This window comes from Balaenoptera musculus, chromosome 2 (genome assembly GCF_009873245.2).
Source record: "Balaenoptera musculus isolate JJ_BM4_2016_0621 chromosome 2, mBalMus1.pri.v3, whole genome shotgun sequence".
Lineage (NCBI taxonomy): Eukaryota > Metazoa > Chordata > Mammalia > Artiodactyla > Balaenopteridae > Balaenoptera > Balaenoptera musculus.
This window is the reverse complement of record NC_045786.1, coordinates 122,932,551-122,948,941: the sequence shown is the minus strand read 5'-3', so window position 1 is coordinate 122,948,941 and position 16,391 is coordinate 122,932,551. Positions and strand designations below refer to the sequence as shown.

The window sequence follows — 16,391 nt, the reverse complement described above, 5'->3', positions numbered from 1 at the left end:
CCAAAAGGTAGATCCATTAGCTTAGTCTGTCACCCATTGCTTTGTAATTCAGTTCAACATAATTAGGCCTTCCCTAGTGTAAGAATTCTTTATCACTTTTCTAAGGGGATGTGAATAAAGTGCACATAGGTTTGAAAAACTTGTGAAGGCAACACATTTAATATAAATAATAGGAAATAAAGAATAGTGATTAAGAGGGTAGCCTTGAAATTGGGCAATATTGGGTTCCTATATCATCTCTTGCTTCTTATCAGCCATGTGACCTAGAAAAGTTTATCAGTTCTTTAAGTCTCAGTTTCCTTGACTGGGGAAATAAATATAATAATTCTAACCTCATTGGAGTTTTATAAAAATTAAATGAAAAATAGTATATAAAATCCTTCATACAAAGCTTGGCAACAGTGAGTCCTCAGAAAGTTGGTAGCTATTATTTTTTACTTCTCTTAGTAGACAAAAATACTTAAATAATTTAGTTGAGTATTACCAGCTGTCATCCCAAACTGCAGTTCCATAAACTGTGGAAGATGAACCAAACATACTTTTAAAGGGTCAGCCTTTCTTGTGTCTGGTGGTTGAATTAAACGGCATACTATACAGGAGTCATCATTTATGCAGCCTGTTCCCTGCGGTCACAATGGATTGAAGGGATCCTGATTTACTACTATTTATGCTCAAAGAGAATATATACTTAAAGAGAATCTTTAAGTAAGCTCAGTCTTTTTGATTAATTTCTTAATTCCTATGTAAAGAACACTGTAGTTGTCAAATTTGTTCCTAGAAATTTAAATATAGCATTGAAATATGAATGTAGTATATCTACGTTTTTATATTTAAAAATGAGTGTTATATTATATTCCTTAAAAGAAACTTATACTTCATTTTTAACAGAGTTGTCATTTGTATCTTTAGAATTCATGTTCTTCATAATGGGACCATTTCCCCACAGGTAGAGATATGTTAGCCTGACCATGACCAAAATGACAGTTTTTCTGAGCTAGAACCACCCATATTCACTTCTACTACACATTAACACATGTTTAAGTTTAGATAGGAACTTTTTCATATGTTCAAATTTTTTTTTATTTTTAAATCTTAAAATGTTTTATTGTAATCATAGTATAAAATGAATCGTTATCAAAAATGTCCATAATCAAGGAGTGCTTTGGGTGATGAATTGTAGTTATTAGAATTTTATATTCTAACCTTTAGACAAAAATAAACTATTCTTTATAAACTGAGAAAAAGATCACTTTAGTATCAAATCAAAAGATTTCCTTATGCTCTGTTAAATACTAAATGTTTTAAATTCTACCAAATTGTGAGTTTAAACTGTATTTTTCAATATAGTTTACAATTATGCCTACAATTCATCATTAAAGTTATTATTAAGTAACTTCATAAAACAGGAAAAAAAATTTTATCTCATATAACAAGATAAACATGTTCTACAGAGTTAAAAGAAAAAAAATGTTTCCTGGAGCATTCCGTAAGCTAAGTGTTAGCAGCTACCTTTCAAATGCCATGTATGTTACAAAGGATCTAAAATGTTCATGCAAGGGGCAGGAAAAGAAGATTAGCAAGATTCATTTGAATGCTCAATTTGTTCTGTATGTCTTCTGAGGTACCATATTTACTCTTTTTCTCTTTACTTTTATTATTTTACTTTTATCAGATGTTTTTATCTTTGGAAACAATAATTGTACACATTATAATAGAATAGGTGGAAATATAATAATACAAGCTAAAGTTAATTTAGCTACCACATTGAATTGTTTGTGCTTAAATTAAATAATAACTAAAATACTTAGAACATCCTAGTATATATTGAATTGGCCAAAAAGGTCCTTCAGTTTTTTTCTAAAAGATGGCTCTAGTAGCTCTTAGTTGTCTTTAACTTCATTCGAAACAATTTTGTTAGACTGTATTGTGACAGCTGTCATATCAGAGTGCATTTTAAAAAAGACTTATAAAAATGGGTGAATTTTTGTGTAGCCATTTTAATATTGAAGATGGAAGATAAAAGCAACATTTTCAGCATATTATGCTTTATTATTTCAAGAAAGGTAAAAACGCAACCGAAACGCAAAAAAAGATTTGTGCAGTGTATGGAGAAGGTGCCTTGACTGGTCAAACCTGTCAAAAATGGTTTGCGAAGTTTCGTGCTGGAGATTTCTCTCTGGACAATGCTCCATGGTCGGGTAGACCACCTGAAGTTGATAACGATCAAATCAAGACATTAATTGAGAACAATCAACGTTACACCTACATAGAAGAGATAGCCTACATACTCAAAATATCCAAATCAAGCGTTGAAAATCATTTGCACCTGTAACCAAAAGTGGGATCCGGCTGCTCGCCGTTCAAAAGCCAATAAAGAGGCCAGGGTGGTAGAAAGGAAAGTTTGTTTTATTTTGGATGCTGGCAACCAGTGGGGAGGGCGTATGCCTGTCCAAAGGCTGACTCTCCCCACTGACAGTCAGTGGGCAAGAGCTTTTATAGACAGAGGGTTGGTGCTACAAGCAGAAACAGCACAGTCAGCTCTGACAGTCATCTTGAAATTGGTCATCCGTGGTCTGACCAGCATCATCTTGATTGTTTTAACTACAGTTAATCTTCAGTTCCAGGGTCAGTTTATTCCCATTTCCTTGAGGCCAGTTCTTGGAATTGTGGCAGCTTATGTCATGGCTACAGTCTGGTCATCATGTAGTTAACTTCTTCCACCTGGTGGGGGTTTCAGTATCAGTAGGACAGCTCACAGGATAGGGCTCATAATATTATCTATAGTCCTTGAGGAGGAACTAAAGGTCCTTGACTATGCTTAATGACTGAACTATTATTATTTGGTCTCCTTTGTTTTCCTTTCTGTCTGCATATTCTCAATTCTCTGATTAAACTTATTCTTTGGCTAAAGTTTTTCCACAGACAAAAGGCAAGCAGAGACGAAAATACAACCCTCAGAATGGGAGAAAATATTTGCAAAGGAAGCAACTGACAAAGGATTAATCTCCAAAATTTACAATCAGCTCATGCAGCTCAATATCAAAAAACAAACAACCCAATCCAAAAATGGGCAAAAGACCTAAATAGACATTTCTCCAAAGAAGATATACAGATTGCCAACAAACACATGAAAGAATGCTCAACATCATTAATCATTAGAGAAATGCAAATCAAAACTACAATGAGATATCATCTCACATGCGTCAGAATGGCCATCATCAAAAAATCTACAAACAGTAAATGCTGGAGAGGGTGTGGAAAAAAGGGAACCCTCTTGCACTGTTGGTGGGAATGTAAATTGATACAGCCACTATGGAGAACAGTATGGAGGTTCCTTCAAAAACTAAAAATAGAACTACCATACAACCCAGCAATCCCAATACTGGGCATATACCCTGAGAAAACCATAATTCAAAAAGAGTCATGTACCACAATGTTCATTGCAGCTCTATTTAGAATAGCCAGGACATGGAAGCAACTGAAGTGTCCATTGACAGATGAATGGATAAAGAAGATGTGGCACATATATACAATGGAATATTACTCAACCATAAAAAGAAATGAAATTGAGTTATTTGTAGTGAGGTGGATGGACCTAGAGTCTGTCATACAGAGTGAAGTAAGTCAGAAAGAGAAAAACAAATATGCTAACACATATATATGGAATATAAAAAAAAAATGGTCATGAAGAACTTAGGGGCAAGACAGGAATAAAGACACAGACCTACTAGAGAATGGACTTGAGGACAGGGAGAGGGGGAAGGGTAAGCTGGGACAGAGTGAGAGAGTGGCATGGACATATATACACTACCAAACGTAAAATAGATAGCTAGTGGGAAGCAGCCGCATAGCCCAGGGAGATCAGCTCGGTGCTCTGTGACCACCTAGAGGAGTGGGATAGGGAGGGCGGGAGGGAGGGAGGCGCAAGAGGGAAGAGATATGGGGATATATGTATATGTGTAACTGACTCACTTTGTTATAAAGCAGAAACTAACACATCATTGTAAAGCAATTATACTCCAATAAAGATGTTAAAAAAAAAAAAAAGGCAGGCAGAGGACATGGTGGGGAAGGACCATAGGGTCCTGCTCCATTTCACACCAGCTTGGTTACGTTAATTGCTTTGATGTTTGGGTCCCACATAAGTTAAGCGAAAAAAACCTTCTTGACTGTATTTCCACTGCAATTCTCTACTTAAACGCAACAAAAACGTTCCATTTTTAAAACAAATTGTGACGGGTGATGAAAAGTGGATACTGTACAATAATGTGGAATGGAAGAGGTAGTGGGGCAAGCAAAATGAACCACCGCCAACCACACCAAAGGCCAGTGTTCATTCAAAGAAAGTTATACTGTGTATATGGTGGGATTGGAAGGGAGTCCTCTATTATGAACTCCTTCTGGAAAACCAAATGATTAATTCCAACCAGTTGGCCCAATTAGGCCAACTGAAAGCAGCACTTGACGAATAGTATCCAGAATTAGTCAACAGAAAACACATAATCGTCCATCAGGATAACGCAAAACCGCACATTTCTTTGATGACCAGGCAAAAACTGTTACAGCTTGGTTGGGAAGTTCTGATTCATCCACTGTATTCACCAGACATTGCACCTTCGGATTTCCATATATTTCAGTCTTTACAAAATTCTCTTAATGGAAAAAATTTCAATTCCCTGGAAGACTGTAAAAGGCATCTGGAACAGTTCTTTGCTCAAAAAGATAAAAAGTTTTAGGAAGATGGAATTATGAAGTTGCCTGAAAAATGGAGGAAGGTAGTGGAACAAAAGGGTGAATACATAGTTCAGTAAAGTTCTAGGTGAAAATGAAAAATGTGTCTTTTATTTTTACTAAAAACTGAAGGCACTTTTTGGCCAACCCAATAGTAGTCACTCAATAAACATTAACTATAAAACTATTTAAAATATTCTCATGTAAATCTTCTAATATATTATAAACAGTACCATTGGGAATGTAAAGTTAAGTCACATTAAAAAATATGAACTAAACACTTAAGACTATATGAAATGCTAGTCTTTACTAAATGTTTAGCTACTGCAGAAACATTAATTTTTTTAGGGTACTAAAGGACCTCCTTTCATCCAAAGTTCTGTTCTAATATTTGTCTTCATTTTTCTGGAACTGCATTTTTAACTTTAAGCCACGGCACATAGTATATTTAGGAAGTTTTAGGCTCTAATTTTCTTCTACTTCTTGTATTTCTTCCATTTCTATGATCACTGAGCAAGCATATTTCATTTGGTTGTCACTGAAGACTGTTCTATGTGCCTAATGTTTAGTTCTCACTTTTTAAATTCTTGAAATGTATTTGCAAGGTCTTTCATTTATATACCAGTGATGTTTACCAGAGACTCTGCCTGCATATCCACTTTTCATCCCTCCAGACAGCAGTGGCCCACCAAGGTAGGCAAGGATGGAAAACTTCAAAACTGCCTGAAAGACTGAGAGATTCACTGAAGCTGTGGACCCACTCAATGCTGTCTTTACCTGAGGGTTGTTGTATTCTTTTGTTTTGTTTTTTAATCAGGTAACTATTATGATAAGCAATATAAATTAGAAAAACTATAGGGAATGACAATCAAGACATTCAAAGCTAAATGCAGATTGACATTCATATACTATGTAAGTTAAAATGTTGATTACAAAGGACAGTTGGGAATTTGAAATATTAACAAATGCATTTTTTAATCCTTGTAATTCTCTTTTATCAGCTACTCTCTCATTATTTAAAATCACAACAAAGGAAGCTGAGGTTTACGGTCCAAGAACATGAATACAAACCCACAGACACACACTGGTACAAAATTAAAAAGATAGCAAATGAGCTTTGAACAGATTTTATAAAACCTAAGGACAAACGATAGCCTTGAAAGCCTAGACTTTAAATCAAACAAGAGTTCATAGAAGTGGGCAGGAGGTCGTTAAGGGAGAAAAGGTGTTGAGTTTCAGAATAAAAATATAGAAAGATATTCCAATGCAAATACACAGAGTCCCCAGGTATCAGGAATATTTTAGTAAAAGTGAAAGAAGAACAGTAGCGTAAGTCCTAGAAATTCCTTGAGAAAGGTACCTACAACCCACTTGAGTAAGAAAGAAATGGCCCACTTCCCCACCGGTAGATCAGGAAGGCTACAGAACTTGCCTTGAAGCTCTGGGTCCTGCCTGAGGGGGCCCTTGAGTATCACAATAGCATAGACTGAGTCTAATTTTCAGGGACTGGGGCCTGGCAAGTCTTGCTTCACTGTGTTACAGGAGAAACAGGATTCTTCAAACCTCTAAAAAAGGGCAGAGATGGAGCTTTTAGACCAAAAGAACCTGTGATTTGCCTGAGAAAGATGCAGATTGAGTAGAAATATTGACCATCGGCCAAGGCAGTTCCAAAAACAATGCAAAAGATGCTAGTACAGGACAAGAAAGACCTGATGAAGTTGACTAAATCCAAGAGAATATCAGTAGGAAACAGGATAAACCAAGCGACAGTTATCCCCTCCACCACCGCCAGGAGCACTTAAGCTGGGGAATGGGCTTCCTCTGCCCCTGCCCCACCTACGTACTTCCCTAGGTGGTGCCCAGTACACAAAGTGATTGGGTTAAATTTATCAAGTTCAAATCTTAAACGTATCAAGTTTAACCTGGATTGGCAAGAATTAGTATTTCATCAGCAGAAATGAGGTAAGTAGAATTCAGTTTTAGAAGAATAAAGAATATCCGATTTTTAAGAGAAGCACATTGGTGCTTATAAAATCCATACTTTCTCCAATTGCTATTGAATATAGCTTTCTAATACTCCTCCATGTCATGCTGTAAAACTGTTCTGAGCCTCACTCTCTAGAAGTCAGGATTTCCAGATATTGTGTGTTTCAAGTTACAGATCTTAGCATTCAGAAAAATTATGGCTCATTTCTTCTTCAAATAGTGAAAATAGTCTTCTAAATTATATGAAAGCAGCATATCTCCTAGGAACAGAAAAAGTTACATGAAAATTTTTTACAAATAGAAATGATAAGAAATACTTTACACATTGTTTTCATATCAACATGCTTACCAGGTATGTTCTGGAACTGTCATCTGTAGTTATGTTTTAGGTCCACTTTCTCTGAGGGTTTTGTGGTATTACCTCCAAACAGTGGACTAATATTGTATTTTCTTTTGCATATGTGCAAACATTGCATTTAGTTTTCCATTTTTACATTTTGCACAGCTCACTGAGATACAATATGAAGTGCTTAATTGCTTATTCCTCAACTACTGAAGTATATACTTTCATTATAGCTTTAAGTTAAATATTTAGAATCAAAGTTATTGCTTTTTTAATACACATATGAAGTTATCTACTCCAGAGTTTGTAATAAGTAACAACATCAATGTACATGCCAACTAAAATTACTTGAGTAAAGCATCTCATTATAACGACAGAATACCAGTCTCTCCTTGGGATGTATTATAAATACTGAGTGGTATTAAACTTATATTTAACATCCAGAAAAGTATACCTTGATTAAACTTGTATGTCTTTAGATAATAGTATAATGTCAAATTATTATGTATATATTCTTGTGGGTTTTTATCTTCTGAAATAACAGTAGTTTGCTTTTAGTTCATATATAATAATTTAAAAATCTAAAGACATTGAAAGAATTGACATTTGGATTATATTATTTTATAGAATGTTTAGTCTCCAAAACTGATAGAAACTTTGTAGTGTCTAGTATCAGCTATGCATGAGTAAAGTACTTTCTGTCAAATTAGGTTTTAGGTCCATTTTTACTAGTGTTTGTAAATTCAGTGACTGTATGCAGTTATCACTAAGTTAGATTTTCTGCTGCACTCATTGGGTCAGTTAAATATACACTGTGTGCTGGAATTTAATCTTGTCACATCTTTACCTAGTTAATGACCAGACACTATAGGTAAAAAAATTAATAAGAAATTGTTCCTGATTTATAATCTATGTGCCAAAAAAGTACTTTTAAGTGTATTATAACTAAATATATAAAGACACTGGTTAAAACAATTAAGGGAGCAATTAATTCTGGGGAAGCAAAGGAAGAAATGATGCCAGATAGAGTCATTCTGGGTGTAACCAAATTTTGCAGCTGCTACTCTCTAGACAACCTTAGGAGAGTTACAGTAACTTGCTTCTTCCTCAGTTTCCTCAGTTTGTATAATAGGGCTAGTATTAGTTCCTACCTACTACGGGTTGTGGTAGATTAAATATAGTAGGTATAATACAGTTAACATGGTGCCTGAGTGGCACATCGTAAGGTTTAATAGATGTGGCAGGAGTAATCAGTGTAGAGGTGGAGAAGAAACCACTAGCATTAATGCTGTGGAACTAGCAAGGCTGAGCTATGCCTCAACAAATACAGACTCTGGGGCACCTGCTTCCAAATTACCCTGTAAAGGAGGAGGTGCTTTAAAAAAAAAATGTATTTCTAAGCTCACTGAAAAATTATATCTGTAGACTTCATTGAAGCAGAAATACTGGTGGTTAAGACTTGGAATTTTGGTTTTTAACAAGATTGTCCTGTGACTTTCATGCTTGCCTAAAAGTGAGAACCACTAACACAGTGTATTAAAAACACCAAATATAAAACTCCAGACTATCAACATTTAGAACTCGGGAAAAGGAAAAGCAGCCCGGCAAGCAGGTGAGTTGCCACAGATGTAGCTGGAGGAAGCAATCAATACAAGAGCACAATCTTTTTTTTTTTTAAAGATTTATTTATTGATTGATTGATTAATTGACTGATTGATTGCTATGTTGGGTCTTCGTTTCTGTGCTAGGGCTTTCTCTAGTTGCGGCAAGCGGGGGCCACTTTTCATCGCGGTGCGGGGGCCTCTCACTATCGTGGCCTCTCTTGTTGCGGAGCACAGGCTCCAGACGCGCAGGCTCAGTAGTTGTGGCTCACGGGCCTAGCTGCTCCGCGGCATGTGGGATCCTCCCAGACCAGGGCTCAAACCCGCGTCCCCTGCACTAGCAGGCAGACTCTCAACCACTGCGCCACCAGGGAAGCCCAAGAGCGCAATCTTAACATTCAAGGGAGAAAGCGTTTTAAGAAAACTCACGGTTGCCTGTCTCTTATTCTTCAATTCTCTCTTTGAAAAACAAAGAGAAATATTTCAGGCATAGCCAAAAATAATATAAGTATTTTTATATACCTGCTACCAATCTAAAAACTAAAAATCACCAGAGTTAAGTCCTTTGTTATCTCCTCACAATTGCACCTTCTCCTCTTGACGCTCTTCTAATCCACGTGACCAGTATGTTAAACATAGCATTTACTATTTTCTGCATTTCTGTATACTTTAATACAGATCTATGCATCCCTTATCAAAATGCACATTTTGAACTTAAATTTTATAATATGTCTGCTTTAAAATTAATTTTCGCTCAATATTTTGTGAAATCCATCCATGGTGATGTATTATGGCTTAGGTTCATTTTTCATGCTATATTTTAAATTATATTTTATGAAGAGTATACAATTTGATAATTCTATCTCTTACTGATGTTTAGATCATTCTCTGTGTTTTCTATGCCATGAATATTCCTGTTTCCTGTGTACACGAGTTTATCTGTTCTCATTGTAATATTGTTTTTATTGCCAAATGCTCTCCATACTTACACCAATTTACATACTCATAAAGACTATATTTTTAGAAGACAGTTTTCTGTAGGTCTCTTGCTTTTTTGCATAACGTATGTGCAGAGGCACTGTCTTTTTATTCCAGCCTATCTTTTCAAGGTTATTTGCATAGCAAACATCCTTAGAATATAGAGACCTCCCCTGGAACAGAGGTAAAGCCCATTTAATATCTAGTATAATAAATATAATGTCTCCCTCTTGGGCAATGGTTAGACAGGCTTGGGTACTGTCAGTTATAAAACACTAAGGTCTCTTAAGCTCAGGGTCCTACAGATGTGATACAAACAGAAGGCATGTGCAAAATCCAATTGGGCACTTCTGCATCACCCTGTGGGAATTGGGAGGCAAAGGGAACCAGTTTGAAAGTAAAGCTTGTACTGTCTGCTGTGTCATGAATCCTTTTCTCTGACTCAGTAGTCTGGATTCTTCTGCTTGTGCCCATGAACTGTTGCAGGCTAACTTGTTAGCTTGGAAGTAGACTAAAATCTTACCCATCCACCCTCTGCTGCTGCAGGTTCTTGACAGGTATAAAGATTCTCATTGTTTTATATTTGCAACAAACCTTAATGTGGTTATCTTTATAAGCTTTTATCTGGGAAATAACATTGTGGCTTTAATTTTCACTTCCTTGATTCACCGTGAGGCTGAGACTTTAATTAGTTATTTGGGCTTTCTCATTTATAAAATACCTGTTCCTATTAGGCTCATTTTGCTATTGAATTCTTTTTCTTATTTAGTTATAGGAGTTTTTAGTATATTCTGATTAACTGTATTTGTTCTAACTATCTTTTTTCAAGCCTCGGCCTTTATTTCACCTGTTTAATGAGGAGCACTGTTGAGAAGAAATTTTTATGCTAAAATTTTAAATTTAATATTAATTTCAAATTTAAGATTGGCTAATTTATCAATCTTTTCCTTTACTAATTGTGCTTTTCTATTCTGTTTAAGAAAGTAACACCTTACCTGAGGTCATAATGACATTCTTCTGTGTTTTTTCTAAATGATTTAACTTTTGCCTTTTAAATTTAAGTATTTGAAAAAAAAAAAATTTAAGTATGTGATCCTCCTGAGACTGCCTTTTCTTTTTTCTTTTCGTTATAAGATATGCAATAGGGATTACATTTATGTATTTTTTTATATACATAACCAATTGAGTAGTATATATTTTCATGTCTTCTATGTGAACAACCCCACAAATCTATATATGGGCTTTCTGTTCCATTTCATTATTTTGTTTGTCATTTGTCTAATGCTGTGCTAATAGCACATACTTGAGATTTTCATTTCCAGAAATATAGCAGGCTAGGCTATATAATTAGGATTAACCCACCCTCAGAAAACAAGCAAATATATAAATATATGAATATGTATATATATAACATTAACATATATAGAGTGTGTGTGTGTGTGTGTATATATATATATGGTGCAGGCACACACACACGCACACACACACATCCCTTAGGTAAAAATCTAAGGGACAATGGAAAATCAAAGTAATAAATGGGATTTCCCACCCAAGTTGCTTTTGTCCTCAGCTATTAACCAACCCAGACAAACTTGAACTTTCTTATAGTTTGGCAGTGGTGAGGCAGACAGGATTGAAAACCCAAGGCCTGCCCAAAGCAAGGGATCATCTCCACTTTAATCTGTGACGCCAAAGGGCTTCACATTCAAAGTAAAAGTGAACCATACTATTGATGCCCCTAGGAGCATATCAGAAACAAAGGTACATCTTTAACGGAATATAACTTTGTCCTAGGCCCCAAAGAATCCCCAGCAGTAGTATTTTTAGCCACATGACCAACACACAGTTAAAAATACCAGGAATATTATTATATAATTCTTTTAATTTCAGGCTGGACAGCAGCGATGGTGGGAACAGGAGATTAAAATAAATGGGAATATTCAAAAGGGAGAATTAATTACATATAACTTGACTGAGCTAATTAAACCAGAGGCGTATGAAGTCCGACTGACTCCTCTCACCAAATTTGGAGAAGGAGATTCAACAATTCGTGTCATCAAATATAGTGGTAAGTAGCTTTTCATTTAAAAGTATTTATTTGCATGCTAAACTCTCTAGAAGGTTGTAACTATCTACCAAATTTAGACACAAAATAAAACTTAGCATATTGACTTTCTGGGTCATTAACCAAGTGAAAAAAATCCCACAATACTTAATCATCATAAATTGTAATATTTGGTTATAAGTAGAGATATAGAAAAATGCTTAATTAACATTGAACCTAGGTGATAATGTCACAGTGTCTTTTTATTTTCTATCCCATAGTTATGAAGCAGTATGTATACATTTTTTTTTCAAATTCTTGATGATTTTAAAATGAATATCATTAAGAAATTAGGAAATGTGATTGAATTTTAAGTTTTTTTTCATTTTTTAGAGCAGTTTTAAGTTTACAGAAAATTGAGTAGGAAGTGCAGGGTGTTCCCATATATGCCTTCTCCCCCTGTCACAGTTTCCCCTATTATTAACATCCTACATTAATGTGGCACATTTCTTACAACTGATTAACAAATATTGATACATTATTAAAGTCAGTAGTTTACACTGGGGGGTCATTATTTGTGTTGTACAGTTATATGGATTTTGACAACTGTGTAATGTTATTTATCCACCCTTACAGTATCATACAGAATATTTTCACTGCTCTAAAATTCCTCTGTGCTCCACCTATTTATCCTTCCATCCCTCCTCCAACCCTGACAACCACAGATCTTATATCTATAGTTTTGCCTTTTCCAGAACGCTGTGTATTTGGAATCATACAACATATAACCTTTCCAAACTGGTTTATTGTACTTAGCAATACACATTTAAAGCTTTTCCATATCTTTTTGTGGCTAGGTAGCTCATTTCTTTCTGTTGTTGAATAATATCCCGTTGTGTAGATGTACCACAGTTCGTTTATCCATTCACCTATTGAATGACATCTTAGTTGATTTTTTTTGGTCATTTTTTTCTTTTAGATCACTAATATTAATGTGTATATGTTAGTTATAGTTTGCAGTTATAAACAATATGCATTTAATATTTCTTTACTATTTAAATGTCCTACTTAAAAGTAGAAAATAGTATAAACCTGTGAAAAGAAGTTGGTCAGAAACCTTCTAATGGTTCAAATAGAAATAGTGGTGATTAGATATGATATTATTTTTAACATATACCTGACAGATTAATATTTTATCAGTTGAGATTTATGTACATCTTTTCTGTTTAAATTTATAATATTCAAAGACTAGCTCTAAAATCATCAATGTATTTTTCAAGGTTGAATAAGTCACTGGCAAAATATTTCATATGTGTTTCATTACTTCAGTGGAATATTATTCTTTTTATTATTGATTGTTAAGGTTTGAGTTAAAAAAAATAATAGAATGAGGTTTTTTGCAGCTGAAGTTCTCCATTCTGTTTAGCATTAAGTATTTTTTCCTACTTAAGAGGGAAACAGTGAATACTGTCAGAAGTAAAAAAATAAAGTGAAATTATTAAAAACTCATTAGAGTTGTGAAGTCACTTTTCTTCACTCTCATCAGTCAGAGTACACATTGGGCATTATATATTCAATTTTCATTAAAAAATTGAAATATATAATGTATAGTGGAATATTCATACAAGATCAAGGAATGTAAAAGCATTAGAATCACTGTGTATATTTTCTTGAATATGATTCTTTTAAAAATGTACATTTTCTTGTTAGTGATATAAATATTATTGCAGAAGAGCAATTGTTATTCTGTAATCACCTTCATGATTCCGTCGAGCAAACAACTAGATAACATCCCAGTATATTTTTCTAAATTTTTAGTGTCATATGTTTTTATAAAATATGAATTATCTCCTCCTAACTAGTATTTATGCTCCCTGCCCCTAAGTTGTAAAACTGTAAACTATGTAATATGGAGGGGCATTGGAAACCATGCATTACTATCCATTCCTTTAAAAGATGAAGATATTAAGACCCAGAAAGATTGTGTCCTGTAGAGTTAAACAACTATGAAATGACTAACTCTGACTAAAACTAGGGCTCACTCCTCCATGACAGAAATCTTTACTTATTTGCTAAGTTTAGAAATTATTAGAACTTGTCTTACAGAGATATAGAAAAAAATCTTCATAAACTTAGTAGCTCTTATTGAAAACTCTGAGGTAACAAATAAAATGAAAAATAAATCTGGAAAATAGATATTATGTTTAGTTCCAACTTTCTTTAATTATCTTTATATCTTAGGCATGCTTATTAAAATCTTAAACATTTTAATTAAAAATTACTTCTATATACTATGGACTTGGGTAAAGTATACTTTAGTGTATATAAGCATATAATGTATATAGGCATCTATAAGAAATTTGACATGCTAGTTGGAAAAAAGAAAAATAGACTCACTGCAATATTTCAAATTTAGAATTGCAAATTTTCACAAGGTTAATTGTGATATTTATAGTGAATTTGGTGACTAAAATATTGTAGGAGAAGTCTCAAAATTCAGTCTGGTCAGAGGTTACATGTAGCTGTGACATTTCTTAGAACTAAATTATAATTTAAAGATGCTTACTTCTTTCAAAGACAATATATAAAAATTGTAACTTCATATTATTCTAATTATGAAATAATTTTAATTTTTAACAATTAATTTTCAAATTAAAATATACCAATACCTTGCAAGAAAGGGAATTATTTTTTCTCCCCTTCAGTGGAACTAATAAATGTATAGTCCCTTCTCTGTGTTATTCATTTCATAATTTACAATGGGGAATGAACAATTAGAACAATTAAAATAATGGGAATAGTCTGTCTTCTCAATGTAGAGATAGTAAAGAGTAATTTATTGAGAAACTAATCACTTTGTTAAAATTGATCTCAGTGTCCTAAATTTAACAATTATATATGAACTTACTTCATGCATGTGTGTGTATTTTTGACTATCATACTTTACTAGTATGTCCAAGTTTAACAAAAGTGGTTAATGGCAAATACTAGGAATTTACAACAAAGTAGACAACCTTCTGGAGGTTAGATTAACTGTCCATTGTAATTTTGGGAGACTGCAATAATGCTTTCTTTTATCCAGAATGGAATTTTCTCTCAGAGTGATAAATGCCTAATTGATATATACAGCTACCATTTTGTCTCTTAGGTTAGACATATATTTGATGCTGTTTCAGTAATATTTAAAGTATTCATTCCTCTTCAGGTAGAAGTCACTTGGCACTTGTATTGCAAACACAATTAGTTTTTTGAGATAAATATTTATTCTGGTACACGAAAATACATATGCAATGCTTAACATTTGAAGACTGTGTGTGTGTGTGTGTGTATGTGAATGTAATTAAAGCAGCATCAAAGTAGCTATTTGTTTTGGGACACACATAATGACATGATATGAAGATTGCTTTAGTTTCACCAGAAGTAGATAACAGCAAAAAAAAAACTAAAGTGTAATCTCTGTTGGATAATTGCATTCATTGTTAAAACATCTAGATTATAGGTTGTCAGCCTCAGTTTTGATTTCTCGGTTTTGTTTAGCACTGGTTAAGATATAAAAGATCAGCAACTCCATTCCTTGGAAAATGAACAAATCCCACAGCTATTTAGCATTGATCTTTTGGGTACTTTGAGGCTGTTACTGCTGAGCTCCAAAGTAGATTCTATTCAATCCTCTAGAACAAAATGGATTACAGATACAATTCTCCATGGCCACAGTGGGCATGATCATTAAGTTTTGGTTAGGCACTATGAGACACTGATTAGACTTTGATTTATAAAAGACATTCAAGCCATGCTAACATTATTTTTTGCTTTTCTTGTAGCTCCTGTTAATCCTCATTTGAGTAAGTATATTTTCACTTTAAAAATGGCACTGTATTTGACAATTAAGAGAAATAGAAAATGCATAAACATACAAAGATTATTTAGCAACTGTTCATATTTGGTTTAAAATAGAATGGCTTAGAAACAGTAAAACTGACATAATTGTAAATTTTAAATTTCAAAGGATATTGGTGTAAAGACAAATAATTTAATATTGATAATTGACTTTTGCTAAATATGGAGCCATTTCCCCAACATGCTTAACATTTGTTATTTGTGTAACTGTAGTTTACACAAATAACAAATGTTATTTGTGTAAACTACAAATAATAAACTGTTGTTTCTTTTGTGGCATTGCATATTATTTGTATTGCTATTATTTGTTTCTTTAATTTTCATTCTTTGATTTCTACATTCTACTCATGAAATATTATATTTACTTAGAAAGTTAGTATTTGAATGGTTTAAGCAAGATTTTTCATGGATCATTATTCTGTATCCCAATCTTATATGGAGAAGAAGATAATCTGAGCACCATCCTCTTGATAATATTTCATTTTAAAATTAAGAATTGATTTTTGTCTTCTATTTTGTGTCTAGCAATATATTGTTCTTGTCTAACAAAAGAGAGAAGAGCCAACTTTTTACTCTTACGCATATCCATTCAACATTCTCAGTTTCCTATACTTAGTGAAGAAAATGTCCAAGTCTTTTTTCTCATTTTACTATATTCTCTTTTCTGCAATAGCCTTTAACTGATTATATAACAAAGACCAAATTCTGTAACCTCTGTTCTTGCTGTATTTCTTACCAAAGATCCTCTTTTACTCTGCTTTTGCATATCCAAATACTAATACTGAATATTTTTATAGATCTTTATTGTTCA

The 16,391-nt window shown here is 33.7% G+C and overlaps 1 protein-coding gene across 2 annotated transcripts in view; it reads left to right on the top strand.

Moving 5' to 3' along the window:
• MDGA2 (MAM domain containing glycosylphosphatidylinositol anchor 2) overlaps positions 1-16,391 on the top strand; it is an 801,291-nt gene that overhangs the window by 738,842 nt on the left and 46,058 nt on the right. For both annotated transcript variants that reach the window (XM_036839763.1, XM_036839756.1), the window contains 2 exons: positions 11,530-11,707; positions 15,505-15,525. In XM_036839763.1, coding sequence (XP_036695658.1) covers positions 11,530-11,707; positions 15,505-15,525 — 199 coding nt within the window. The remainder of the gene's footprint in view (positions 1-11,529; positions 11,708-15,504; positions 15,526-16,391) is intronic.